A 26,929-nucleotide genomic window follows, 5' to 3' on the forward strand; every position below is an offset into this window, starting at 1 on the left:
TTACAATATCAGTTACTGGGGTGAGGGAACGGAACAGGTTTTGCAATATATTTTTCTTAGATATATACAAGTTAAGCAGGGAATATCAGGTAGGCAATAAGACAGACACTATGAATCTTAAAATAACATCCCCCCTCCACAAAGGAACAGCCAGGCTTGCAGCTTCCCAAGGCTGTTTGTTACCAGGTGACAGACAGGGTGACACAAACTCTCATTTGGAACAACCACCAGGTATCAAAGGCTGCTGAGCAAATATTTTCAGGCTGTACAAAGGTTTACGGTGAAAATATCTGTTCAGTTTACATGTGATAATATCAATTGCCATAACAGTACTTGGCTACTTTCTATTATTATTTTTTATTTTCAGAAATACATTGATGCATGATAAAGTATGGAATGTGCAAGGTTCATAATAATGCATATGAAAGTCATCAATATATAGATGACTTAAGATATCTTATTTCCTATCACACCCACTAAAAAAAAAGATACATCAACATCCATCTACATATACTTTGCTCGTCTTCTGTTTGTACATTTAATTATAGCACGATCCTAAACATGTCTACTCAGAGACATGTGCAACGCGTTGTCCCCAGGTAAACGTGTACAGCACTGCAGCCACAAAGAGCTATTAAATTACTTTATGTTTTGCCCCAAAGACTGAGAAGTGACAATCCTATATTAAGACACATTAACAGTGGCATTTGGAGGCTAATCCTTCAGAACAGAGTACTCTTATGCAATTGTTTATGCCCAGCAGAATAGACATAGTAAGCACTACTTCACATAACCTCTTTCAAGGAGTCCTTTCCCAGGAAATTAGCAGTAAATGCCAAATTACTGCTCAGCCAGTTGCATAAAGGTGCATGGTAAACTGAACTTGTTACAGATAGACCTTCTATCTCAGTTTGAACTTTGGCATATGAGATCACAACAAGTCAACAGCAAGATTTTTCTGAGAATGGGTTGAGCCAGAATGGGCTGAGTTACTAGCCCACCATGAATCCAAGTATTCAGAGAGCTACTTCAAAACATCAGCATCATGAAGAAATGTATACAAGAAATTGCTTATCTGTGTCACTGTATTTATCAATTTTTCAAGCACTTGTCTAGCAGAACACTGCTGTGTAAACAGAGGAAACAAATAAAATACAAATGTGTTCCATGTTCGTAATATTTACATCTCGTAACTATATAGCTGAAGTAACTAAATATGGTTTTTCACAAATCCCCAAAGACTACCTTAAGAGTTTTTAGTCCGCCATCCTCTGCCAACTTTAATCTATTTTCAGAGATTATTAACTGCTGAGGGTGGCAAGTCACCCACCTGGGCACAGAGACAACACATATCTAGAGGACTTGAAACAGATTTAAATCTAAGTTCAAGGACTTTACACAATGAACAGTCATCCGGAAATACTGTTGTATTTATGACATGGGTGACAGTCAACATTGGGGAAGAGTGACTAGGTTATCAATGGTGTTGCTATGGATAGGGGAGGGATGAAAAACGTAAGATATTGATGTCATATTCATCTTGCATTTTTTGTGATGTACTGTTCAAACTGACCCAGGGCATGAGGATGCACCACACTGAGGTTTGTTCCAAACTTTCTCCTCTGAGGACTTGTTTTTGTTTTTAAAGCAAATGGCTGCAGAAATGTGGACAACTGAATTTCAGATGGGAAAAACAGAAACGGAAAGAACTAAAACTGCCAAATCTGTTCATCCCTATTGCATACAGTTTTTGGACCTCTACAACAGCGCTCCACATAATTCTTTTAATTCAACCAGACCATCACCCAGCTACTAAAACCATGCCTGGAAGACCATCAGAAAAATATATTCAGGGCCTTCTGAAAAGCCTGCAACTTAGAAACCTGATACAAGTCCAATGGAAGGAAATTCTGTAGCCATGGGGCCACCATACAGAAAGACTGGTGCCCTTTGGCCATTCACCTGACCAATCTGTGAAGTGGGCACAGTAGGAGAGTCCCTGAAGCAGATGTTAAAAGTGCAGGAAGGATGGCAGTCCAATAAATAGCTTGGGCCAAACTGTTTAGGGCTCTAAAGTTTCCTCACCCCTATTCTAATTCTTTTACCAGTCTATAATACAGTGGTACCTTGGGTACCTCGCTGAAGAATTGATGCTTTTGAATTATGGTGCTGGAGGAGACTCTTGAGAGTCCCATGGACTGCAAGAAGATCAAACCTATCCATTCTGAAGGAAATCCGCCCTGAGTGCTCACTGGAAGGACAGATCCTGAAGCTGAGGCTCCAATACTTTGGCCACCTCATGAGAAGAGAAGACTCCCTGGAAAAGACCCTGATGTTGGGAAAGATTGAGGGCACAAGGAGAAGGGGACAACAGAGGACGAGATGGTTGGACAGTGTTCTCGAAGCTACAAACATGAGACTGACCAAACTGCGGGAGGCAGTGGAAGACAGGAGTGCCTGGTGTGCTCTGGTCCATGGGGTCACGAAGAGTCGGACACGACTAAACGACTAAACAACAACAACCTTGGGTTACAGACGCTTCAGGTTAGAGACCCCGCTAACCCAGAAATAGTTAGGAACTTTGCTTCAGGATGAGAACAGAAATCGTTTGGCGGCATGGCAGCAGCGGGAGGCCCCATTAGCTGAAGTGGTACCTCAGGTTAAGAACAGTTTCAGGTTAAGAATGGACCTCCAGAATGAATTAAGTTCTTAACCCGAGGTACCACTGTATTCTGGAAATGTGTATTTTCATTATAGCTGGGGTCTCTTCCCCATTTGATCTTTAATGTATTATGGATCGATCTTGAGCTCCCCACAGGCCCCTCTGTTTATCCCTGGGTGTTGCCAACCAGCATTTGGATTAGAAGACATTGGAAACGTTTTCCAGTTCCTGCAGTTCTTAATCATATGTGCCATCCTGAAATAAATCAGGATTTTAAAAAGCTGTAACATACAGGCTATACAGTTGGGTACCTTGTCAGTATTGTGGGGAGGACAGAATGCTGATAATCCCTCTTGTTCTTCCTTTAGGAACAGGGGCAGTTGTGCTATGTACTGTTTCCTGCCAATGTGTTCTAGTCATCAACTGTTTGGTACCAGAGCAAAATTCTTTCAATCATGGATCATATTATGAAACGTAAGCTCATCTCCAGGGATGACATACAACGTATCATGTTTTAGTCATCACACATTCCAACATTATCATCTCCTGAATTAGAAACGTTACAACTTATTGACACTGGGAGTTTGACAAGTTTGTAATTTTATTCGTTTATTTATTTAGCCTGAAGTATTCATTGCCTTGCATATGTAAATAAAGGCCAGAATCTTCTGCCTAATAAAACACCTGTCCTCTTCTATTTTTTAACTGCACTACTTTCACCTCGTTACAGTCCCTTAGCCCGAGTAGTGTTCGGGTAGTGTATGACCTCACCAAAGATGAAACAGTGTCTGAGGTGATTAGTCAGCCTATAAAAATAAACTTTGACATGTTCTGACACTTGGATGACAGTGTTCAAAGGAGATGGAGGAAAACACCAGCCCCTTTCATACATTATGCGCACTGAGAACAAATGTGCCGAGGCAGGAGGGTGACATTGTGGCAGCAGGTTCTGTTGCCAACTGATGCTCATTCATTTCGACATTTGAAATGACTTTAGGAAAATTCAGTGCCACTCTCAAAGCACACGTGTTCTGTGGGCACATAATGTATGGAAAAGAGTACTGTATTTTTCACTCTATAAGACGCACCAGACCACAAGACACACCTAGTTTTTGGAGGAGGAAAACAAGAAAAAAAATATTCTGAATCTCAGAAGCCAGAACAGCAAGAGGGATCACTGTGCAGTAAAAGCAGCAATCCCTCTTGCTGTTCTGGCTTCTGTGATGGCTGTGCAGCCTGCATTCTTATAGAGCAGCCTGAGTCTTATAGAGCAAAAAATATGGTATATATGTTTTTTCCTAAAACGGCAGAAATGAAAATGCATTGTTCACTGGTGGAGTTACTTATACGGCTAGTCTATTATAATGAAGTCAAAATCAGGATCTTTGTTTTGAAGATATTCAGCACCTGGTTTGTTGAGCATTAAGTACACATTTTGGAGTTTAACATTTTAACTCTAGCCTCAATATTCACTTGTAAGGCATGAACACAGTTTGAGCAGAAGCTAACAGTTTGACACAGCCTTCAGAATATGCTGCTCTCAGTCATAACAACTACTCTGGAATATGGGGGGAGGGGCTATATTAACAGCTTATTTCTTGCCTTCTTATGGTACATTATGAGACAAACGGATTGGTGGATTTATATCTTACGATCCTTTACTAATCTTGAACTGGGTGTGTCTGCTGACAAGACAAGCCCCATCCAACATTCTCATCCCTAGATATATATTTTAGTCACAGGATAGAGCTCATATTGCCTGTAGGCACAAAAAATTCAAGATGCGGAGCTTTTCTTAGAATTTAAACGCAGAAATAAGGAAAGACATGTATGTTCTGTTTATGCTTATAATGCAGTTATTTAAAGCCAAGGGCCATGGGGACAGTGGGCAGAGAAAGAGATTCATGTCTGAGTTGAAATAAGGTTATCTCAGTTCTAGCCTGACATTCTAATTACTGCACCTTATTTGATCCGGAAGGATTGGTTCACATCTTTTGACCCCTTGAAAGTCTTGTGCAACAAACCCACTTCCCCCAAAGATCACACTTTTTGCAGAGAAGTACACTTGGGAATGTGGAATAGCACTTGCATGATGCAACATCATCTGACCTCCCCACAAACAAATGAGAACCTCCCTGAAAACAAAACAGGACGAATATTCAGAATGGAAACAACATTGCTCTAATGATGGCAACTTCATATGCTCAGGAGACACGGAATAGTTACAAAGAGGGTCCAAAAGATTTAATGTAAGGTTTAAAGCATGCTTTAAAGGAGCGGGGTGGGGGGCACTAAGGAGCCTCTATTGTTTTTGAATAGCTATACTTGTACTTTTAATCAGCATAGCTGGAAGGAATTGAGACGCTACACCTTGCTGTGGCGTTCACTGAGGCCCAAATGACATGGGGATAACATTGCATGTTTAAACACGCATGATTAACCTGGGTGCTTTTGGAGAAGAAACAGCCATGGGGCCTCACAGCTTTTCGTGCTGCTTTGCCCCCAAGTTTCTGTTTGCAGTAAACACAGGCGCAAACAGAGGCCAGGAGAGAGGAATTTTCAGTAAACAAACAAACAAACAAACAAACAAACAAACAAACAAACTGGTGTGAGGTCCCAAGTGAGACAGATAGCACAATGCCCAGGTTCAGCACACTTTCAAAAACGTGACAAATATCGTGTATATTTTGGATCCTGTGCAGGCGCGGAGGAAGAGAGTGTGGCAGGTGTGGGCCGCCCTGGGTGTCACCACTGAGGGGGGTGACAAAATGCTTCAGGATGACAACAGAAATTGTGTGGCGGCGGCAGCAGCAGCGGGAGGCCCCATTAGCTAAAGTGGTACCTCAGGTTAAGAACAGTTGCAGGTTAAGAACAGCCCTCCAAAACAAATTAAGTTCTTAACCTGAGGTATCACTGTATCTAATTCAGCAGGAGCTTTCCCCAGCCTTATCTGAAGAGGCCACAAACTGAACCTTGGGTCCTGTATGTGCAAAGCATGCTCTCTGCTGTGAGCTATGGCTCTCCCCCATTTTCAATACAAAAATTGCAATATTTTCAAAGGAACATATTGCCTAAGAATAGTGCACTCTTTTTTGCTGTTGATGAAAGACCCATCCTGACGCTTGACTTCCCCTTTTTTCTAGTATCAAAAGAGAACCCCAACCCGAATATATCCTTTATGAGTGCATTTGCTGTAACTTGAAGCAGTTCCTTTAACATCACAAGATAAGCAGGGCACCAAAGAGAGGGAAACACCGCCACCAAGAGAACATATTTGAGAAGTTCTTTATACAAGATGTTGTGTTTTAAGACTACAGGGGGCTAACTGGTTAAAGATTATGGGTTCAGTAATAATAAAAATAATATATATAATTTTAAATACTGAGCAATATCAGTTAAGTGCTGAGATGTCCACCAGTGGTGGGAATGTACATAGAAATATTGCCTAAGAAAAGCAGTAGTTTAGTGGGTGCTGAAATAATGACAAATCCAGCTTTCTTTCCCAGCAGGCTTTGCAGCACCTCACAATATCTTGGACCATATTTCCTCCATCTCTCTGTTCCTAGGGAGCCTTATTTCTGTCCCTGCCTCCCTATGGCCTTCACTGCTCACCTGTCTATGTCCAGGTTAATTTTTTAATTCTTTCCTTAGCAGGCTTGCTTCAGGAAATCAAGAGGGTACAACTCAATCCAACTTGTCTCTTGCTGTAACAGTCCTGGTATTTAACAAGATCCTACCCCGTTTCATGAATAAATAAAGTAAAATAAATTATTCTCCTGAAATGCTCTTCACTAGATCTGGCATGTGAGAATTGTTTTACTTATTTACTTTACTCGCTACACTGTTTTGTTATGATTGGAACAGTTTTACTTGTTTTATTGATTTTTAATTTTATATTATATTGTAACCTGTCCTGGAACCTTATAGTGAAGGGTAGGCAAGAAATTGTATAAATAATAAAAATTGCTATAAAAATAGTCCTGCTCACAGGGAGCCACAAGAACAGAAAAATATCTTTTGACATCTTTTTTGCCAGCCACCCAAACATTTGTCTATAAACTCCAGTATTTTCTTATAGCCATTGATTAACAGAGGACGATTCTGAGGAGAATTTTGAGTGCATTTCCTTGTCCCAACTGACATAGCTGGAGAACAGCTGAACAAATCATACCAATTATAGTGTGTAACATTTTCTTCATCAAACCATATGTTGTACCCTTAAGGCATATGGTCCGTGTTTCATGGTTTCACAGTTGGCTGAGATTCCATTTTGTGCAGTGTCATCACTATTTTCTTATAGCCAAATGTGCCTGTCTGAGGCAGAAATGGCTCATGTTCTTTATACATAGAGATGTGCTTACTTTATCTACTTTATAAGGACATCTCTTTGCCACCCAAACATTTGTCTACCACTACAACTTGGTGAAGGTAAATGTTAATATTGTTTAGTATTTATGTCTGGTGATATCCAGACAGTATTGGCTATAGACAATGCTAAAAAGAAGGTGACATTTTTGGACATTTTGCAAACTTCAGAAATGAATTGATTGGTATAGCTATATTGGGGTAAATAGTCTTTGTGAAATGCGCAGAGGTTGGCAGATTAAGGTGAAAAAAGCAGCAACATCTTTTTGGCTGCCTGCCTCTCAAGTAGTCATACATTTACATATGGAGCCAGAAAATGAAATCTGATTAATATCCAAGCAGAACCGCAAACTCTGCATATTCTCTGATTCTCTGAGGAGGTTAAGGGGTGATATGATAGCCATGTTCAAATATATAAAAGGATGTCACATAGAGGAGGGAGAAAGGTTGTTTTCTGCTGCTCCAGAGAAGCGGACACGGAGCAATGGATCCAAACTACAAGAAAGAAGATTCCACCTAAACATTAGGAAGAACTTCCTGACAGTAAGAGCTGTTCGACAGTGGAATTTGCTGCCAAGGAGTGTGGTGGAGTCTCCTTCCTTGGAGGTCTTTAAGCAGAGGCTTGACAACCATATGTCAGGAGTGCTCTGATGGTGTTTCCTGCTTGGCAGGGGGTTGGACTCGATGGCCCTTGTGGTCTCTTCCAACTCTATGATTCTAGGATTCTTTTCCAGAAGGATGTTGCTTTCCAGTCCCGTCCATTGAAAGTTAAACGGCATCTTGAAACTTCCTACATAAGATCAATTGTTTTATTATACCTGCCAATTTTTATTTAATCTGTCCCCTATGCTTCATATTCAGAGACAATTTCTCTGCGTTCCCTAGTCACAACATGAATCACATGGTATTTATGTTTCGTATCTAAGCAACTCTTACATATTTGAGTTTATTGCTCCAGCAAAGGTTTGGGTCAGTTGTTTTGAAGCAAGGCCCCTTCTCAGATTCCCTCAATGAAATGACCTGAAATGGCAGACAGGCTTCCCTGAAAAACAGGTTGCCCATCACTACTATGCCCTTCTGAAATGTGCAGCTGCTGCATATTGTTCCAAGATGCCCGGCCAGTATCCTGCACAAGCTGAATGTGTGCCCAGAATTCTCTGCAATGCAAGGGCTCCTCACCAGAGGAACCTGAAGGCAGAAAGTATGGAACTACTGATTTTGTTTATATATCCCGTTTATGTTGAGCTAATGGTTTGTCTTGTGCAATTCCATTATTTTTAGTTCTCACCTTTTACATTTGACTTGTCTTTCACTCTTCCTGATCTCAGACATGTGCCCTGGAAGGTCAACGTTATAAACATAAGAAAACGAGTCAGTATTTGGGGACTGTTATATTCTTAGATGATGCCCACATGTATTGCACCAAGAGGCATTCCCACCTGTGTAAGCCAGGAGGAATGCTTGTTCTTAGATGATGAATGCCAGCTAATATTTTGTAAACAACTGTTTTTTATAAATCCATTGCCATTTCATCAGGAACATGCCTTTACTCAATTAAGAATGCTTTAATAAATGAATTCAGCAAATAGAGTAAATGCGGTAGATATTCTGCCCTGAAAGGGGGCACATCAAGTCACCTGACGGCAATGAAATCTAATTGGTGGTATTAGTCAGAGCTCAAGAACCTCGTAGAGCTTCAATGAAGCTTTCACCCACAAAAATATCAGGAAGAACTTTCCAACAGACTGATACAACAACAGAACAGGCTCCCGAGAGAAGTGATGGACTTCATTTGTCATGGTCATTTTGATGGTCATTTGTCATGTATGATCAAGCTGAGATTTCTGCATTGCAGGGGGTTGGACTAGATGACCCTCAGGGTCCCTTCCAACGCTAAAATTCTATGGTTCTATGAAACTCTGGAGTCTAAATCAGTCTTTTTCTCTAATGTGATGATCTTAAAAGTATTAGCCTCCTGGTCTAGAGCCCAGTACAGTACTCTATCTCCTCTTCATTAGTTCTCTTCTGGTTTGTTGTCTGCACTAGTGATTCAGCAGTGAGGAGTATGGGGAGATGGTTAGTTGCTTGTGGACCTTAGCAACAGGGGTTGTGGTCTCTGGATATGCTTGTTTGGGGGTATATTGACTGAGAACCTGTTGCTCAGGCCCAGTGTTGGGGCTTGTGGCTGTGGCTATCTGTCCCATGGCCTTTACCACTGGTACTTCTGATCTCACAGGTCTCTCCTAATCTAGGTCTGAATACAAGCTGCTGCCAAAAATAGGGTCATGGCAGCAGCTTCCAACACACATTTTTTAAATCATAATTTTATGGTTAAAAATAAGCTTCAACGATAGTATTCAGCTTAGTTTTACTCAAGAGTACACCCACTGAAATGACTTAAAATGATGGTGTTAAATACCTTAATTTCAATGGGTCTACTCTGAGAAAAAATTAGTTGAATACCCCCCAAGTGTTTTTTGGAGACTTGTTCACATACAAAAAACTACACCCGCATACAATGGCATCTATTGCAGTGCTAATCCAACAGTTTGAGAAATGATTTCATATTTTTATCCTATCATCGCTTAAATTTTCTGGTGTTTTATTATTTCCAAACTTTTGCATTTTTTTCTTCAAAAATAAACCTTAATGAGCACTCATTAAATTTGTCAAAACTAAGGTGCACATAATCTGGGGATTTCCATTTGTACAGTAATAGATTTTGGCTGGTAAAAAGAGGGCAACTGCCAACAGCCAAGTCTGTGACCTTTGGATGGTCCTCTATCAAGGCCAAGCACCCTGCAGAATATAGTGTGGCTAAATAAAGATCAAGGCCAACTCAAAGTCATGACCAGATGCTGAGCCTCAAATAAGTATTCAAGACATATTCTAAGTGTGTGGGGACACATGCTTTTTCACTCTTATTTTAGTCAGATGTTATGAGGAAGACATTTTAAGAAGATGCTTTAATATTTGAGTATGACATTGGGAACTCAGCTCTTAAATATCTGTGTGGCAGACTTGACCTGATCTATCATAATGTCATGGCTTCTTGTATGTGCCGATGGAACAACCATTAGAATTAGGTCACAACCTGTTAGTCTGAAATATCAACTAAAACGTTTATATATTTTTATATAAGCACCAAAGCAAAGCTCTGGGATGCCAGCTTTCTTGAGTTGTTATTGAAACATTTGGTGACTCTACCTTCTTGAATGAAATAACCATTTTCTCGGGGGGGGGGGTTGTGTGTTTAATTACCTCTGGAACTTTCAAAATATTTTCTCAGTATACCAAATCCAGTGCTCCTTATAGATGAAGTGTTTGCAAGTGGCTCCCTGCATTTTCATCACTGCTAATTTTCACTATTGCTTTCAGGTACATTTGACAAGGGAGGAAGGGACAATTTTTTTCAAAAAAAACCCCCCAGAAACAGATGGAGGAGCAAGTCTACACTGATTATCTGCTCTAACCACCAACACTGTTCATATGAATACTGTGTGCTCAAAGCTTTTTAGTTTCATAGTCTTGCTCCTCAGAATATGAAAGTATTCATCTGCTGTCTTTGCTTTTAGTTTTTATTATGTAATGAAAGGGGAAATGAACGTATGTGCAAACATAAAACCAACTCTTAACCTAAAGGATTATCAGGGCTCCACCACGGAGCCTCCATGTGGCCAGTTATTCAGAGTCAGTTTTTTGGCTCTCATCCAGCCCACCACTGAGTCCAGGCACCAGTCCATGGCTTGCATAGCCTCCCCTGATTCAGATGTTACAGAGAAATAGAGCTGGATATCACCAGCTGACTTGATGACACCTTGCCCCAAATCTCAGAAAGACCAGCTGAAGCAAGGCTCCAAAACCCAACGTATCTCACTCGGCCTGAGACTCTTCTTCCCAACACACATGCTTTCCTTGTAACTTTTCTGTCATTGACCAGGCTCATTTTCAGGCCATTTCTCTTCCCAAAGATCTTTTCAATCTGCTACTTTCTGGGAGCCCCATTCCCCACCCCTACTACAACAAAAGTAGAAATTTCCAATATTTCAAACAGTTGTACTTCAAGAGGTAGGGGTTTTTTCTGCGGCATAAAAGCAGGAATGGGGGAAAAGGCCTCAGAGTGCTGGGTTGGGGAGTCTGTATAGAAACAATGTATGATAGGAAAACATGAAGTGTCATCAGAACACTGGAAAAGCGTATATTTTTTTAAAAAAAGAAAGTAGGAATGGGGAGAAATTTGGCAACCTTACCTAATTTGCACTTTTCAAGAACAATACATGATCCAATATACAGCTCTACATTTTATTACTTATTTATTAAATTTGTATACTTCTCTTCATCTGTAGATCTCAGGTTAGTTCACAACATAAAAACACGAGACCTTGTATGTTTCTTTATGGGCTGTGGGGAAAAAGAATATGTACAGGTTAAACTTTTTTGTTTAACTTGTACATATTCTTCCCCACCTCTTCTTCTTCTTGAGAGGAAATCACATTCTCTCCACCACCATTCTTCTGCTCAGATGCAGCCTTCCTAGGTTGCTTCAAGTTTTGTTTGTTTGTGGGTTTTTTTTGATGTAAAAGGAAGAATCATATTCTCATGTAGCATAAACCTCACTCCGGGCTGATCCACACGAATTTCCCTCCGCATTTTCTAGTCATAGGCCCCTGCTTTTCCAGGAAATCACAGACCTGTGCCTAGAAAGCATGGTGCAAAAGATAAGTGTGAGTCCATTATTTCCTTCTACAGTGGTGCCTCGCAAGATGAAATTAATTTGTTCCGCGAGTTTTTTCGTCTTGCGAAGCACGGTGTTGGAAAAGTTTTGGAAAAGCTTCAAAAATCACCAAAGTCTTCAAAAACCTCAAAAAAGGCTACCACACCGCATGCTATGAGTTGCTCCTCGAAGTCAAGTCACAACTGTATTAACGGTGTTAAGAAAAAGGAAACAAACTTGCAAGACGTTTCCATCTTGCGAAGCAAGCCCATAGGGAAAATCGTCTTGCGAAGCAGCTCAAAAAACCAAAAACCCTTTCGTTTTGCGAGTTTTCCGTCTTGCGAGGCATTCGTCTTGCGAGGTACCACTGTACTGCACTTTATGATGCAGCCCCAACATGGTAATGCAAAAAGGCCTACATACAGTATAAATAAAGGGAAGTTCGCCCCCTTGTGGCTGCTTAAGTATCAGTTTCTTTTATATTACTATACCTGTACTGGCAAAAACCTTGGCTGGATGCAGGGTTAAAAAGACACCGGATAATTTAAATGGCAAATTGATCCTTCTATGGTGGCCAGCAGAGTAGCCTTTACTATTGTGTTTGAACATGAGGTAGTAAATGGAAAATAAACAGTAATTAAATGCCCATGATGTTTAAGATTCACAAGTGTTTAGAATTGAACCATAATTTACTATCTATAAAGTTTCAATAATCTGCCTTTCCAACCATTGTTAACTTCCTAGATTTCTTTTTTTATATTTATTAATAATTTCAAAATTACAGAAAAAAAAATTAAAAACACTACAATACATAGAAAAAAACAAAAAAAAAACAAGACATAAAAACCAATGCAACAATACAGCAAAAAGATAAAAAAGGGGAAAAAGACACAAATCCCATATTACATATCTTTAACTTCCATTTGCTTGTTTCATTGACCTCCTCACACCTCCCTTTTTGTATTCTAGTTTGATTGATTATTTCAGCAAATTCTTTCCATCTTTCTCAATTTTTACTAAATAATTTATCTTGACAATTTAACCAATTAACTCAACAAATCCTTTCCATCCTTTCCCAATATTCTGTTATTCAAATTACCTTAAGTTATTTAACCTTATCTTACCAAAAAATACTTTAGAACTTAACGCTTAATACTTGATTATACATAACTCCTGATATCTTTTCTACTAGAGTCATATAGTTTCATTCCAACATTTTCCCTAATGTTCATTAATTTTAGGCTAATTCCCTAAAAAAAAAAAAAAATCTTTATAAATTTTCTTCCAATCTTCATCCAACGTCTCTTCTTCCTGGTCTCGGGTTGTGTCAGTCCTTACTGTCCATTCCATCTAGTCCATCAACCTGGTAATCTAATGTCCGAGGCCCTTAAGTCTCTTCCATGTCCCTTCTGCAGATCTTCTTCTTCTTGTTTATACTTGCACTTTTCCTTGTCTTTTGTTGGTCTCTTTCTTAGTTTCTTTCCTTTCTCGTTGGGGAGTAGGTCTCTGGGGGATTCCAACCCAAAATTATCTTCGTCTCCCTTCATCCAACCAGCCCATTCCCCACAGTCCCACTCCCCACAATCATCAATGTAGTCCAAAAAATATTTAAAAACATATTTCGAGGTCTCTCCAAAGTTAAGAACCTCCTCAGCTCCAGACTCCCCCTGGCCGACTCCAACTTCAATCTTCAAAGACAGCGGCTTATGCTCCTGTAGGGCCTCGGGTCTCTCCATTTGTATTATTTGAGGTGCAACCGCAACCTCCTCCATTATCTTCTGCACTTGCCCAATCAGTACAGGTTCCTGAGTTGGTCCCTGAATAGTTTCTGTATCAATATTCCCTGTTTGCCCACAGTTATTAACCACAACAGTCATCAAATCCATTTTCTCATTTATCAACTCCATCTTCTCATGCATCTGTTCCAGCAAGGCACTTGTCTTGCATAAAGCAAGCACCAAAACTTCCTCCCAGCTCATATTTAGTCAAGGTCAAAAAGGACTGGTCCCACGATCTTAATCTCACAGCTGTAGAGTCCTCAAGTAGACGCAGCAACAATTTAGCAAGCTCCCTCTAGAGGAGACAATTTCTATTTGTATCCATTTTTTTAAGGCAAGTCCAACAAAGGAAAATTACTTTCATTTTTCAGATATTTTGTTTCTTTAGAATGCAGAAGGCAACATTGGAATCAATTTATTTCTCTTCTTTAGCTATCTGTCAAAGTATTCCATTCACAGTCAATGAACCTCTCCAAGAATTTCTTGTCTCTGACACCCCGTTCCCAGGTTAGAGACGGCGGAAACTTATCTTTCTTCACTCCCTCTCCTGCAAGCGTTAAACAAAGCCCCCCCCCTTTTCTCCTGCTTCCAAGGGGGTTTCAGTAATTAAAAATGAAGGAAATTTAAACTTCTTAAACGACTTTCCAGACTTTAGCTTCAGGTTTTTGCTTCAGTCTATGTACAAAAAGTGGAAGGCAGACTTCCTGTTTTGAACCTTCCCGCTTCGGTGCCAAATTAAGATATTTCTTGATCCAATTTTCCGTTTCTACTCACGGGTACTTGTTTTAAATCCAATTGTCCACAGGAAAAACTCAGCGCTCTCCGGCAATGGCTGTGCGGCAAACTAATACTTTGCTACTGGAAGAAGCAAAGATCACCAGTGTTGAAGCAATGATTCTTCAACATCAACTTCTTTGGACTGGTCATGTTGTGCGGATACTTGATGATAGTCTTCCAAAGCAACTACTCTATTCCGAACTTAAAAATGGAAAGCGTAATGCTGGTGGTCAACAAGAGGTTTAAAGACGGTCTCAAGGCAAATCTAAAAAAATGTAGTATAAACACTGATAACTGGGAAACACTGGCCTGTGAGCGCTCTAGTTGGAGAACAGCCTTTACCAAAGGTATCATGGGCTTTGAAGACCCTCGAACTCAGGACGCAAGGGAGAAACATGCTAAGACGCTTGGCAAACCCTCACCGTGATCAGCTCCCGCCCAGAAACCAATGTCCCCACTGTGGAAGGATATGTGGACCCAGAATTGGCCTCCAGTCACTTGGGGAAACACTGTTAAAACTGTGTTTATGAAGACAATCTTACTCGGCTAAGAGTGATCACCAAAGAAGTGAAAGAAAAAGAAGACTTCCAAGTAAGTGGGGTCGGAATTGCAGCCTAAGCCCCACTGAAACCAATGAGAACTAAATCATGACTCATTCCTCCTATTTATTTCAATGTGACACGTGGTTTGCAGTCAAGCGCCCCCTCCCCCCAATCAAATCTGGTTCAGAAACGATCTAAGATTTATGCGTTTAAGATTAGGGAGCCGAAAACATTCCAGGCGCCAAGTCTGGAGTGGAAACGGCAAAGGCGAGGAGCGAGAGGAACAAGCGGGCCTCTGGCGCCGCTCTACGGCAATGCAGGGGGAAAAGCGCCTTCGGAGTCGGGCAGGGAAACCGACGCGGACCTCCGGCTGCGCATGCTCAATCCCTCCCGCCTTCTGCTCCCAGAAGCCATTTCCTTGAGTCTCCTCCCCTCCTTCTTCTGCGCCTGCGTGTGAAGCGGGAGCTGCGCGCGCCGCCACTCTTCCTCGGCGTCTCTCTTCCTTTTCTTGTGTGCACGGCCGCGTGTGGCTCGCGATCTCGCAGAGATGGCGATGCACGTTCCGAAGGCCCCGGGCTTCGCCCAAATGCTGAAAGACGGAGCGAAGGTGGGTGATTGTGTGTGTGTGTGTGTGTGTGTGTGTGTGAGAGAGAGAGAGAGAGAGAGAGAGAGAGAAGCTCGCGAGCGTGGCGGCGAAGAAACGCGGAAGGTTCCAGAAGCGACGCCTCAGCCCGGCGCTTCCGAGGAGGCGGGGCTACTGGGCCCCATCGCCCGTGGACTGGAAGCCCGTTAGCTTGGCGCGCGCTCACTGGCGGTTAACAGTCGCCTGAAGAATTAACGCGCTTTCCCCCTCCAACCCCCGCTTTCCGAAGGGGGGTCACAACGGACACGCCCTAAGATTTCATTCAGGCCCCTTCCATGTCACCTGACGTCTCTCTCGCCGCACCCATTGGCGCGCCCGCTGCCTAGCAACTGGAGGGCTCGCGCGCGGGAGAGGGGTGGGCGACGGTGACGTCTTTTCGCGTTAGCTGACGTCATGGGCACGCGCGAAGTTCGCGGTCGGCGGCGGACTTTTTCGTTGAAGGGAGTTGCTAGGTTCCGATTCTGAAGCAGAACCGGCCCAGAGCTAAGGCAGCCGCTGCTTTGCTGCTTGGCTTGCCACTTTCCTTTCAAATTTGTGTCAGGGATGCTTTGTGCCGCTTCCTGTGTTCACTCTTCTGAGCTGGAATGCCCACACGTTGTTCTTCCACCTCCATGGCCGTAGGCTCAGAGTACGACAGGATGCTGCGTTTCCTCCTGCCACCCTGAACTTAGCAGCCCTGGTGATGGAGGAGTGGGAATGGTTGGCTTAAGACACCTGTGCAGCTCAACTGTACACAACTCGTGACTGCATGGTCCATGTACTTCCATTGTAGGTCACATATGTGGAAAGGATTCAGGAGCTTTCACATCCTGTATAGTGGTACCTTGGGTTACAAACATAACTTGTTCCGGAGGTCTGTTCTTAACCCGAAACGGTTCTTAACTTGAGGCGCGCTTTTGCTAATGGGGCCTCCCACACTGCAGGAGCACGATTTCCGTTCTCATCCTGGGGGAAAGCTTGTAACCCGAGATACTACTTTGGGTTAGCGGAGTTTGTAACCTGAACCATCTGTAACCTGAGGTACCACTGTACTTGGTGTTTTACTTGTGTTTATAGTAAGAGTTTTATAGTACGGTATATGAGTCTTATGACTGAGTTAATCTTTGAAGCTGGGGCCTAGTTCGACATGTTGACAGTGACAATGATGTTTTCATCTATTTCTATTTGGAGATCCTTGCACCTGTAATGGGTAGCCTCTGGGATAAACTTTGCTATGCTTTTAGATTCACTCCTGACTGCTATAGGGCTAGGTGGCCAAGCTATTCTTTTACCTCCCCTTGATAACAAATGACACTTTAATCAATCAATCAAACAAAAATAAGCCACCAACTATACAGTGGCATTCTTGAAATGTTTGACTGTTCAGTTGGCCTGTATGCCAGTTCAGGATTACAACTTGGTGAGCAGTAGTTTGTAGGCACAGTGGAAGACTGGCTTAATTCAGTGTTCATTGCCTTTTCTTAAAGATGGCGAGTAAACTTCTGCAAACCTGTATTTGATATAGAACATGGATAGACAAACTAAGGCCCGGGGCCAGATCTGGCTCAATTGCCTTCTGAATCTGGCCTGCGGATGGTCCGGGAATCAGCATGTTTTTACATGAGTAGAATATGTGCTTTTATTTAAAATGCATCTCTGGGTTATTTGTAGGGCATAGGAATTCATTCATCCACCCCCCAAATATTCCGGCTCCCCACAAGGTCTGAGGGACAGTGGACCTGCCCCCTGCTGAAAAAAGTTTGCTGACCCCTGATATAGAATCACGAGTCTTCGTTTTTATATCTCACTTGTATGATTCTAGACCTGTGATTTTTAAACGCACAGCCAATGTCTTCAAATAGCCCTGGAGTCCTGGGGGCTGTGGCCCTGGCATCTACTCCTTCACATAGTCACCAACATTTTTGACCTAGTCATGCAATTATTACTATATTACACTTTTTCATGTACTTTAATTTAAAATACTTTGTTTTGTGTCTGTAGCATTATTCAGGATTAGAAGAAGCTGTATTTCGAAATATTCAGGCATGTAAAGAGCTTGCTCAAACAACTCGCACAGCCTATGGACCAAATGGTAAGACTTTTTAAAATATTCATAAATTATAACCTTAAAAAGAGTTTAGAGTGACTAAGTAGTATGTATTAAGAAATACAGCTTATGATGCTTTTGTTTGTTGATAAACCCAGGAACAATGCCATGATTTGTTTGGATAATTAGATAGAATTAAATCCTGAAACTAATTCACATTTTATAACACTGTCTAGTTATATTAAATTGTCATTCACATACTTGAGGTGTTCTTTTTTTTTTAAGGGATGAACAAAATGGTTATCAATCATTTGGAGAAGCTTTTTGTTACTAATGATGCTGCTACCATCCTAAGAGAGTTGGAGGTAAATTCCTTCCTGCCTTATTCATTTGTAGTGTGCTAAGGATATATTGACTTGTACATGGGGATTATTTATGGCGAAACATTGTATATGCTATCTGTTACAAGCTAAGCTTTTCTAGGCTTGTGTTGTTTCCCTGTGAAGGGGTCCAAAGACACCTTTGGGTGGGGTGTATGGGATGGGTAGAAATTTGTGGCACAGGCAGCTGTGTGCATATCAGGGTTGAATTAGCATGATTATAAGAAATGTGCGCTGCTAAGATTGTATGAAGAACTTGTTAATTACGCCAAAGTTTTGCTATTTCACATATGTGTTTTAATGACTGTTGCCACATAATAAGATGTAGGTGCACTGAATTAGTTAAATGTTTTGAATTTGTAATGCAGCGTAATACATATTGAAGCATGCTATTAGTTACTTGAATATACACAAGTGTGCTTAATAGTGTTCTCTGATATAAAATCTTCAACAGGTTCAACATCCAGCTGCAAAAATGATTGTCTTGGCTTCTCACATGCAAGAGCAAGAAGTTGGTGATGGAACAAATTTTGTTCTTGTGTTTGCTGGAGCCCTCCTAGAACATGCAGAGGAGCTTCTAAGAATGGGACTTTCTGTTTCAGAGGTAATCTTTTATTTTGTTCAGATTATTGCAATTCAAATTAGTATTCTAGGATCTTTGAATAATTGTGTATGAAACTCAGTCTCTTGCTTATCCTCTTATTTTTTCCATTCCTAGTTGTGTCCTATTTTGCCTTGTGGAGATTGGGTTGGATCCAGATGTGCCTGTCTAAATAAAATGTCTCTTTTTGTGTGGAATGGGGCTTCAGGGAAAACTGGTCACTTTCCCTGCTTCTGCTTATGGAAGAGTCCAGTTGGCAGAGTTTTATTCCTGGGAAGTCTGAATCCAACCCTTTGTGAGGTTAAGATATCAAACTGACTTTGAACTTTTAACAACTTATGCATTACAGTACAGACATTCTAGTGTCTTTAATTTTAGGTAATTGAAGGCTATGAAAAAGCTTTGAAGAAAGCCTTAGAGATACTTCCTGATCTAGTGTGCTGCTCTGCAAAGAATCTTCGGGATGTTGAAGAAGTGTCATCTTTGCTGCAAACTTCAATAATGAGCAAACAATGTGGCAGTGAAATATTTCTTACTAAGCTTATTGCTCAGGCATGTGGTAAGTATATGTCATTTTTTTTTTATCTAAACATAGTATTTTGTTTTTGATACCTTAAATATTTTCATGTTAGTTTCAAGCTTGTTTTTTGTAGTGAAAGTCACTTGTCTTAATTTCTTGTTGGATGTCGTTTTTCAGTTCAGTACTGTGGTACCTCTGTTTATGAACTTAATCCATTTTGGAGGCCCACTCTTAAACCGAAACTGTTCTTAAACTGAGTTACGCTTTCCCTAATGAGGCCTCCCACTGCCGGTGCCCTTCCACCATTTGGCTTCTGTTCTTAGACCGAGGTAAAGTTCGCAAACCAGGACACTGCTTGGGGTTTTGCGGAGTTCATAAACCGAATAGTTCATAAACAGGGCTGTTCTTAAACCGAGGTACCACTGTATTTTCCTGAGCTGCTCTTGTCAAGCTGCAACAGTGTCTAAAATAGAGTAACACTTACTTGTTCATATTATAAAGCATAATATTGTCACTGGCGCCATTTCCACAGATTCTGTGGCATGTAATTAATAAAATAACTAAATTAGATGACTTGCTATCTTAACAATGCTTCCTAAAAACATGTTACTTTTCATTTTTCGCTCTCTCACAGTCTCTATTTTCCCTGAGTCGGGTCACTTTAATGTTGACAACATCAGAGTGTGCAAGATCATAGTAAGTCATTCTTTCTTTTCCTTTCAGTACTGTAATACTCAACATTGAAGGCACTTTGTTTCACTGGAACTTGCCTTCTGGTCACTATGCTTGAGGGTTGCAGCTTTAGTTATGGTAACCTTGAAGAAAAGCAGTTCTGTCTGAACTTTGGTTGGGGCCAAAAACAGGAGAGGGTGTAAAAAACATACCATCTGTGTATTTTTAGTAGACTGTTCCTATATCGTTTTCCTGGGAGATTAGAGACTTCATATGTAGGTATGGATACATACCGATTCTGAAATTCGAAAGTAGATTTCGCAGAAAAGAAAGAGTTCTGGCTTTCAGTCAATAAGATAATGAATTTCTCTTCAATTAGATAATTAGCATTTCTCTTCAAATATCAGTGTGGAAGATTGGGAAGATCTAGAGTAGGGAATCATTTGCTGTGTTGAAATGGAAACATAAGAATGATAAAACAAATGCTTTAAATTGTAGCAATTTAACTGTTCCTAAGCAGATACAATCAGAGTTCAGGTATGCTTTCACATTAAATAGCACATTAATTTAATTAAAGTAAAAAAAATAGTTGTATTCAGACTTTGCAGTAGGTCTCTTAAAATCAATGAACTCTACTCCCAAGTATGACAGTCTAGATCCAACTCAGTGTGATTTCAGTGGCTTAACTTGGATGGAATGGTAATTATAATCTGTTCTTTTCAGGGTTCTGGCATTTGTGCTTCTACAGTATTGCATGGCATGGTTTTTAAAAAAGAAACTGAAGGTGATGTTACTTCTGTCAAAGATGCCAAAATAGCTGTGTATTCTTGCCCTTTTGATGGTATGATAACAGAAACTAAGGTATGGTTTCCCATTCTTTGGAAGTATTAAATATGTATGAGGCAGCAGCATGTCTATACATATATATAGTAGTTGCTTATTTTCTCAAGGTGATCCTTTCCGTGTCTGCATTTGCATGGTGAACCAGGCCAAGAGCTACCTTCCTTTGTGCAGTTCTGCTCACAGGGGCCGATATGGCGAAACTTTGGTTAGCACAGAGAGGGACAGTCCTATTATTGTGACTGTAAAAAGTGGTGCTGCAACTAGATAAATTGCTGCAGCCCTTTTCAAAATGCAATCTCTTGTTGCATATTTTCCAGTTATGCCACAAGAATGGTGCGTGTGTGTAAGTAAATTAGTAAAATGACTACAGATTTTTGGCTGATTTTATCTGGGCTGGGATTTCAGCAGGCAGTCCTTTCATGGAGTGTCTGTCCTATATTTCCGTGATTCAGTAAACTTTTGGTTGGTGGTAGTAGAAGTGTCTGAAGTCCTTCCATGTTAGGCTCTTTAGATGAACATACCTGACACTGGTTCATTTGGAATGCTCCCCAAAAAACCCTTGTGCAAAAACACCATATCCATGATTCATAAATCACTTTTTCTAGTTTCTTCAGCAGCTCGGTCCTTGTACTTGAAGTCTGCTAAACACTTTAGAGATCCTGGAGACACATGTTGCTGTTGATCTATATGTGCATTACTTAGAATATGGGTCTATGATAGCTGTCACTTCTGGAATTGCCTGTTTTTCAGGTTAATTGTATTAAAACATACTAGGAGTTGAAGATGAGAACGATGGGGAAAATGATGGCTTTATAATTGCAGGGAACTGTACTCCTCAAGAATGCTGCTGAGCTGACAAATTTTAGCAGAGGAGAGGAAAACTTACTGGAGTTACAAGTCAAGAGCATTGCTGATTCTGGTGTAAATGTTGTAGTTACAGGAGGAAAAGTGGCAGACATGGCACTTCATTATGCTAACAAATATAATATTATGTTACTCAGGTAAGTTGTGCAAAGATGTAAATTGTTTGCATTTCTTGGCCTATTTAACTGAAATACATAGCATATTTGTTTCCTAAAGTGTAAATTAGTGCATATGTTTCATCCCATTATGACTTCAACCAAGATTATCCCCGTGTGTGTGTGTGTTTTCCTCTTTCTGAACAGCCACAGATGGGGGTGAGTGGGTGGAAAGTACTCAGTGCAAGTCAGGATCATGGCACAGAGCAGTTCATCATTTTATTTTGTACCATTTTTGCCCTTAAATTGTCCCCTCTTCAATTTGTGGCAAATTTTCTTTAGAATTTTACTTTTCTGTCACTTTTCTGATGATGGAAGGGATTGCATTTAAGTCCAGTGTGCAGTTAACATGGTTTTGGTTTTCAGGTAGTTTGGATGATGATGATAAGGTGTACATATGTTCGATTATTTGTCAATTTTTTTTCATCAATAATGAAATGCACTTTAATGCTTCTGTTACCAATCAAGACCTGATGGAGGGGCACTGTCCTTGAACCATTACCAGAATCCCTGCTTGTTCCTAAACAGCACAGTGGTGAGAGGCAGATGGTAAATTGCAGTCTGTTGGTGGACTGCTAGTACCTGCTGGGATATTGCAGACTGCTGGGCTTGGTATACTTTGGTCTCATCTTGCAGGTACTACTTACATTCTTAGGAAAGAATGTGTGTTCTGGATTGCTTAAGAGAGACTGGTGCTTTCAGTGTTTATACAAGACAAATTCCCATTTTCTAGATAGAGAGCATTATTATTATTATTATTATTATTATTATTATTATTATTATTATTATTATTATTTTAAAAGGCCCTAGAACAGGGTCTTTGCAGGAAGTAAAATGTTGATAGGGAACATTCCTGGAAAAATTGGTTTGGTACTAACAAGAATTTCTAGATTATGAAAATTACACCTGAACACTATTTTATCTCCTTTCTTAAAGGCTGAATTCTAAGTGGGATCTCAGGAGACTATGTAAAACTGTTGGTGCCACAGCCCTCCCCAGACTGGTATGTAGCAAGAACAGCAGATGTAGCGAGAACAGCAGACGTTTTCTTAAAACCTACTCCTTTCATAGACATAATCCTCCTTTTTCCTTCCCAGACACCACCTAATCTAGAAGAAATTGGTTACTGTGACAGTGTGTGTTTGTCAGAAGTTGGGGAAACACAAGTAGTTGTGTTTAAACATGGTATGTTTATTATTTTAGTATACTTGTTATCTTTAATACAGTGCATATAGAAACTTTGCATTTAGTCAGATTTCACAAGTCAAACCTTGATATATTTTCCTGCAGAAAAGGAAGATGGTGCCATTTCTACAATAGTAATTCGTGGCTCTACAGAGAATCTTATGGATGATGTGGAAAGAGCAATTGATGATGGTGTCAACACTTTCAAAGTACTCACACGGGTGAGTAAAGTGCTACGCAGAATTGTAGAGTTGGAAGGGACCCCGAGGTTCATATAAGTTCAGCCCACTGCAATGCAGGAATATAGAGGAGCATTATTTTACTGGCTTGTTAAAATGCAAAGTTAATTGTGTGCAGTTGCAGAAATGCTGCCATACAGGAATATACAATAGTATATACTACCCCCAGTAGACCAGAGTGACACTCTCTGGTTCAGGGTGAGAGAAGTTAAGGTTTTAAGTTTACAGTGATACACGTGTCAGTGTCAGGTGGGCCAAATTTGGGGTGGGGATGGTATGTGAAATTGAGTGGCCCAATTGACAGATGAGAACACCCTTTCCCCCCCAAAGGGGGCAAATAAAGTAGTCATTGTAATCTTCTCTGGCTTGGCAATTCCCTACCCTGAGCCATTTACCTCCCAACTCTGAGGGAACAATTCCAGGTGTGCAAAGGCGATAGGTGAGGATAATGCCACTCACCAGCTCCTCATCCAGCTGTGCTGTTCATCCCCTCACAAGGTCATTATCATCTGCTACCCTGTAAGAAGGATATGCTAACTTACTATGATGTTACCGTCTTAAAAGGTAAAGGTACCACTGCCCGTACGGGCCAGTCTTGACAGACTCTAGGGTTGTGCGCTCATCTCAATCTAGAGGCCGGGAGCCAGCGCTGTCCGCAGACACGTCCGGGTCACGTGGCCAGCGTGACGAAGCTGCTCTGGCGAACCGGCACCAGAGCAGCACACGGAAACGCCATTTACCTTCCCCGCTATAAAGCGGTACCTATTTATCTACTTGCACTTAAGGGTGCTTTCGAACTGCTAGGTGGTCAGGAGCTGGGACCGAATGACGGGAGCTCACCCCGCCGCGGGGATTCGAACCGCCGACCATGCGATTGGCAAGTCCTAGGCGCTGAAGTTTAAACCACAGTGCCACCCGCATCCTCTTAGTGCTGCCAAAAAAAATGAAGTGAACTGGGTAACCATTCTGGGAAAGGGCCTTTTTGGTATGGACACTCTAGCTGTGGAATATTCTTCCCAGTGAGGCTCACCTAGCACCTGCTTGTAGTTCTTTTGGAGCCTGGTAGACCATTCTGTTCACCAGGACCTTATTTATTCATAAAAAATATTTATGTACTGCTATAAAAAAGCAGTTTACAATAATTGTTTACTGCTTACTTACGACTAAAATGGGTTACAATACACTCTCGTTTTGTTTTGTTTTTTAGTTTGTTTGGTGCAGTATGTTGTCTCCTCCCCCTGTCTTAGTTGGGACAGGGGGATATGAGACAGTATACTGATAAAATAAATATAAAGGAAGAGAGAGAGAGAAATTTTAAAATAGACTTGAAAAAGTTGCTTCAACTCTTTTGCAGGATAAGCGTCTTGTTCCAGGTGGTGGTGCAACAGAGATAGAGTTGGCTAAGCAGATCACGTCATATGGAGAGGTAAGCTACAAACTTAATATCTTTACTAAATTTAACTTTCCATATAATGCAACTTAAAACCCAATTCTGTCTTTAGACTTGTCCAGGTCTTGATCAGTATGCAATCAAGAAATTTGCTGAGGCATTTGAAGCTATACCCCGAGCCCTGGCTGAAAATTCTGGAGTTAAGGCTAATGAACTTATTTCTAAGCTCTACGCTGTACATCAAGAAGGCAACAAAAATGTTGGGTTTGATATTGAGGTAAGGCTAATGCCCAGCATAACATGTTTGTGGTGGTAGCAGCGTTCTGGAATGCCATCCCTAGGAGAGTGTCTGCAAGGGAACAGTACTCTTTATCTATGGTTGCAGGGTGTGTGTGTGTGAATTCTGGATCACTCTAGAATGGACACATCTGTAAAGGAAAAATTGGGAGTACACTTAGGCTGCATACACACTATACTTTTAAAGCACAGGCAAAACACATTTTCTCCTTGATTAATTTTGTGGTTTAAGAGTTACTGGGACTGTACAATGCCCAGGATTTTTGAAGACAGAAATGTTCTTTAAAGGCATAGTGCGTATGTAGTTAGAGCATACTCCAGCTTCTTCCTTTTGAATTTGGCTGTGCTGCAGCTTTACCTGTCCTGCACCTGACAGATTAGGTGGATGACTGGTAGGTTTGGCCAGAACTGCTTCATGTGCCAATTGGGGAGGCTTAAGGGGGGAAAACTCCACTTGTTTTGTTAATCCTTTTACAGGTATTTTAATGACCTTCCTATTCTAGCTGTTCTGTGTGTGATGTAAGGCTTGCAGATTTTTTAAGATAGGGAAATATTGTTTTCTTTCAATGCAAAATACTATGGACTTTATTATCAATATTAATACCCGCTAGCTGTCCATTTTGTTCCATGGGCAGATTCTTAGCACCTTTAACTCTTACTGACATCAGTGGAACTCTCGTTGTAATCCCGTATCTGCTCAGAAAGTTAAGGTGCTGAACTCTTTTTCTAACATTTGGCAGGCTGAACCTGCAGCTGTGAAAGATATGTTGGAAGCTGGTGTATTAGACACATACCTTGGGAAGTTCTGGGCCATTAAGCTGGCTACAAATGCTGCAGTAACTGTCCTAAGAGTTGATCAGGTAAGTTGGTGTAATAGGCTTTTTTATTGCTTCAGGTTATCGGGCTAAATCAATACGGTATGGAAGCTGCTAGAGTATTGTTAGGTTATGTATGCTTCATATGATTTGGTTAAAGTTGAAGGTCTAACTTAATGTGGCAGTGTGTAGTCTTCTGGTCGGCTTCTGTTTTCAAATGATCAGTTTCATACAGTAAAGGATTATACAGACTCTTACATAAATACTTTTAAAATCGAAACTTGGTGGAATTCTGTGCTTGATGTGAAATTCCTATAGATTATTATGGCAAAAGCAGCAGGTGGTCCAAAAGCCCCTAAAGCTTCAGAACATTGGGACAAGGATGACTGGAAAGATGGACCTGAACAGTAGTGTGAAGTAAGATTTAGTATCATGGCTCATGTTGGCAAGGAACGAGACTTTGCATGAATTCCTCTGCCTGGTGCTGATGAGTGTATTTTTGCTTCCACTTCCACGTATGTGTAGGCTACATCACAATTTAACAAACTGCTTGAGAAAGGGTGCACAACACTGTTAATATTCCTAAAACATGGTTTGAAGAATTATTCTATAGACTAATATGCATGACTTAGTTTACACTATTAGAAACATTATTTCTGTGCTAATCTTACATATTTTGCAAGTTATTGAAGTTGAATTTTTTTACAGAACATTAACACTTTGTCTTGGTTACCACACAATGCACCCAAAACACCCCAGGTTTTTTGTGTCTTTTGTAGGAAATGCATTCTGCGATTTCCATTTTTGGCATTCATGCTAAGCATGTATCTACAGAAATCTAAACTTACAGCAGACAATCACTGCTTCTTGGAGACAATTCCTCATGACAACAGTGCTATCCCCATGCTGCTTAGCAGTGTGGGTATAGCAGTCTTGTTCAACTGACACCTGCAAAGGAGATGGGTGCTTTTTGAGATGCAATAAGAGCAGCCAAGAGGGTTTTGCTTTTCCTTGTTAGGCTGATTGATTTCTACAATTTTAATCAATATTTTATAAAATAGCAAAAACAGTCCTGGAGCTATGCTCAAGACTTATGGGTTGAATGCATTTTTCATTGCATAACCTTTCTGTAATACTAATTATGGCAGTATGTAAGAGATGAGGCAAAAGATACATATCAAATCAATTCTGTCATACCTTAATTCAGCTGAAGTGCATTCTATGTAAAAATGTAGATCTAACAACTACTTTTGCTTGCAGATCATCATGGCAAAACCAGCTGGTGGCCCCAAACCACCAACAGGAAAGAAGGAATTGGATGATGACCACAGTGATTGAACACTTTCAGAGTACTGCTTAAGGAGTAGTGTATCTTGTCATATGTGTTACTCACCTTTAAATTATGAGACTTAGCTTGTCTTGTACCATTTCAATAAAAACTGTTTCAGTAAAAAATTGTTC

The 26,929-nt window shown here is 40.7% G+C and overlaps 1 protein-coding gene and 1 long non-coding RNA gene across 3 annotated transcripts; one reads left to right on the forward strand and one right to left on the reverse strand.

Moving 5' to 3' along the window:
• Window positions 1-11,664: 11,664 nt before the first annotated feature.
• On the reverse strand, window positions 11,665-12,475 carry LOC308589209. The gene is made up of 2 exons (XR_014009156.1): window positions 12,120-12,475; window positions 11,665-11,782 (listed from the first exon to the last, which is right to left on the reverse strand). It is a non-coding gene; the product is annotated as an uncharacterized lncRNA (long non-coding RNA).
• A 2,608-nt stretch (window positions 12,476-15,083) lies between these two features.
• On the forward strand, window positions 15,084-26,923 carry CCT8 (chaperonin containing TCP1 subunit 8). Of its 2 annotated transcripts, XM_081199649.1 has the most exons (16): window positions 15,084-15,445; window positions 17,462-17,552; window positions 17,793-17,872; window positions 18,342-18,491; window positions 18,867-19,047; window positions 19,643-19,704; window positions 20,404-20,541; window positions 21,346-21,524; window positions 22,479-22,545; window positions 22,640-22,727; window positions 22,833-22,948; window positions 24,321-24,392; window positions 24,469-24,633; window positions 25,394-25,513; window positions 25,787-25,885; window positions 26,729-26,923. In XM_081199649.1, the coding sequence occupies exons 1-15, from the start codon at window positions 15,386-15,388 to the stop codon at window positions 25,877-25,879; spliced, it is 1,662 nt and encodes a 553-aa protein (XP_081055775.1). In that variant the 5' UTR covers window positions 15,084-15,385; the 3' UTR covers window positions 25,880-25,885; window positions 26,729-26,923. The 2 variants fall into 2 exon arrangements, with proteins under 2 accessions (XP_081055775.1, XP_081055776.1); XM_081199650.1 differs by lacking the exon at window positions 25,787-25,885 and having other exon boundaries at window positions 15,087-15,445.
• The last annotated feature ends 6 nt before the right edge of the window (window positions 26,924-26,929 follow it).

This window comes from Podarcis bocagei, assembly GCF_964188305.1.
Source record: "Podarcis bocagei genome assembly, chromosome: 6".
NCBI classification, from domain to species: domain Eukaryota; kingdom Metazoa; phylum Chordata; class Lepidosauria; order Squamata; family Lacertidae; genus Podarcis; species Podarcis bocagei.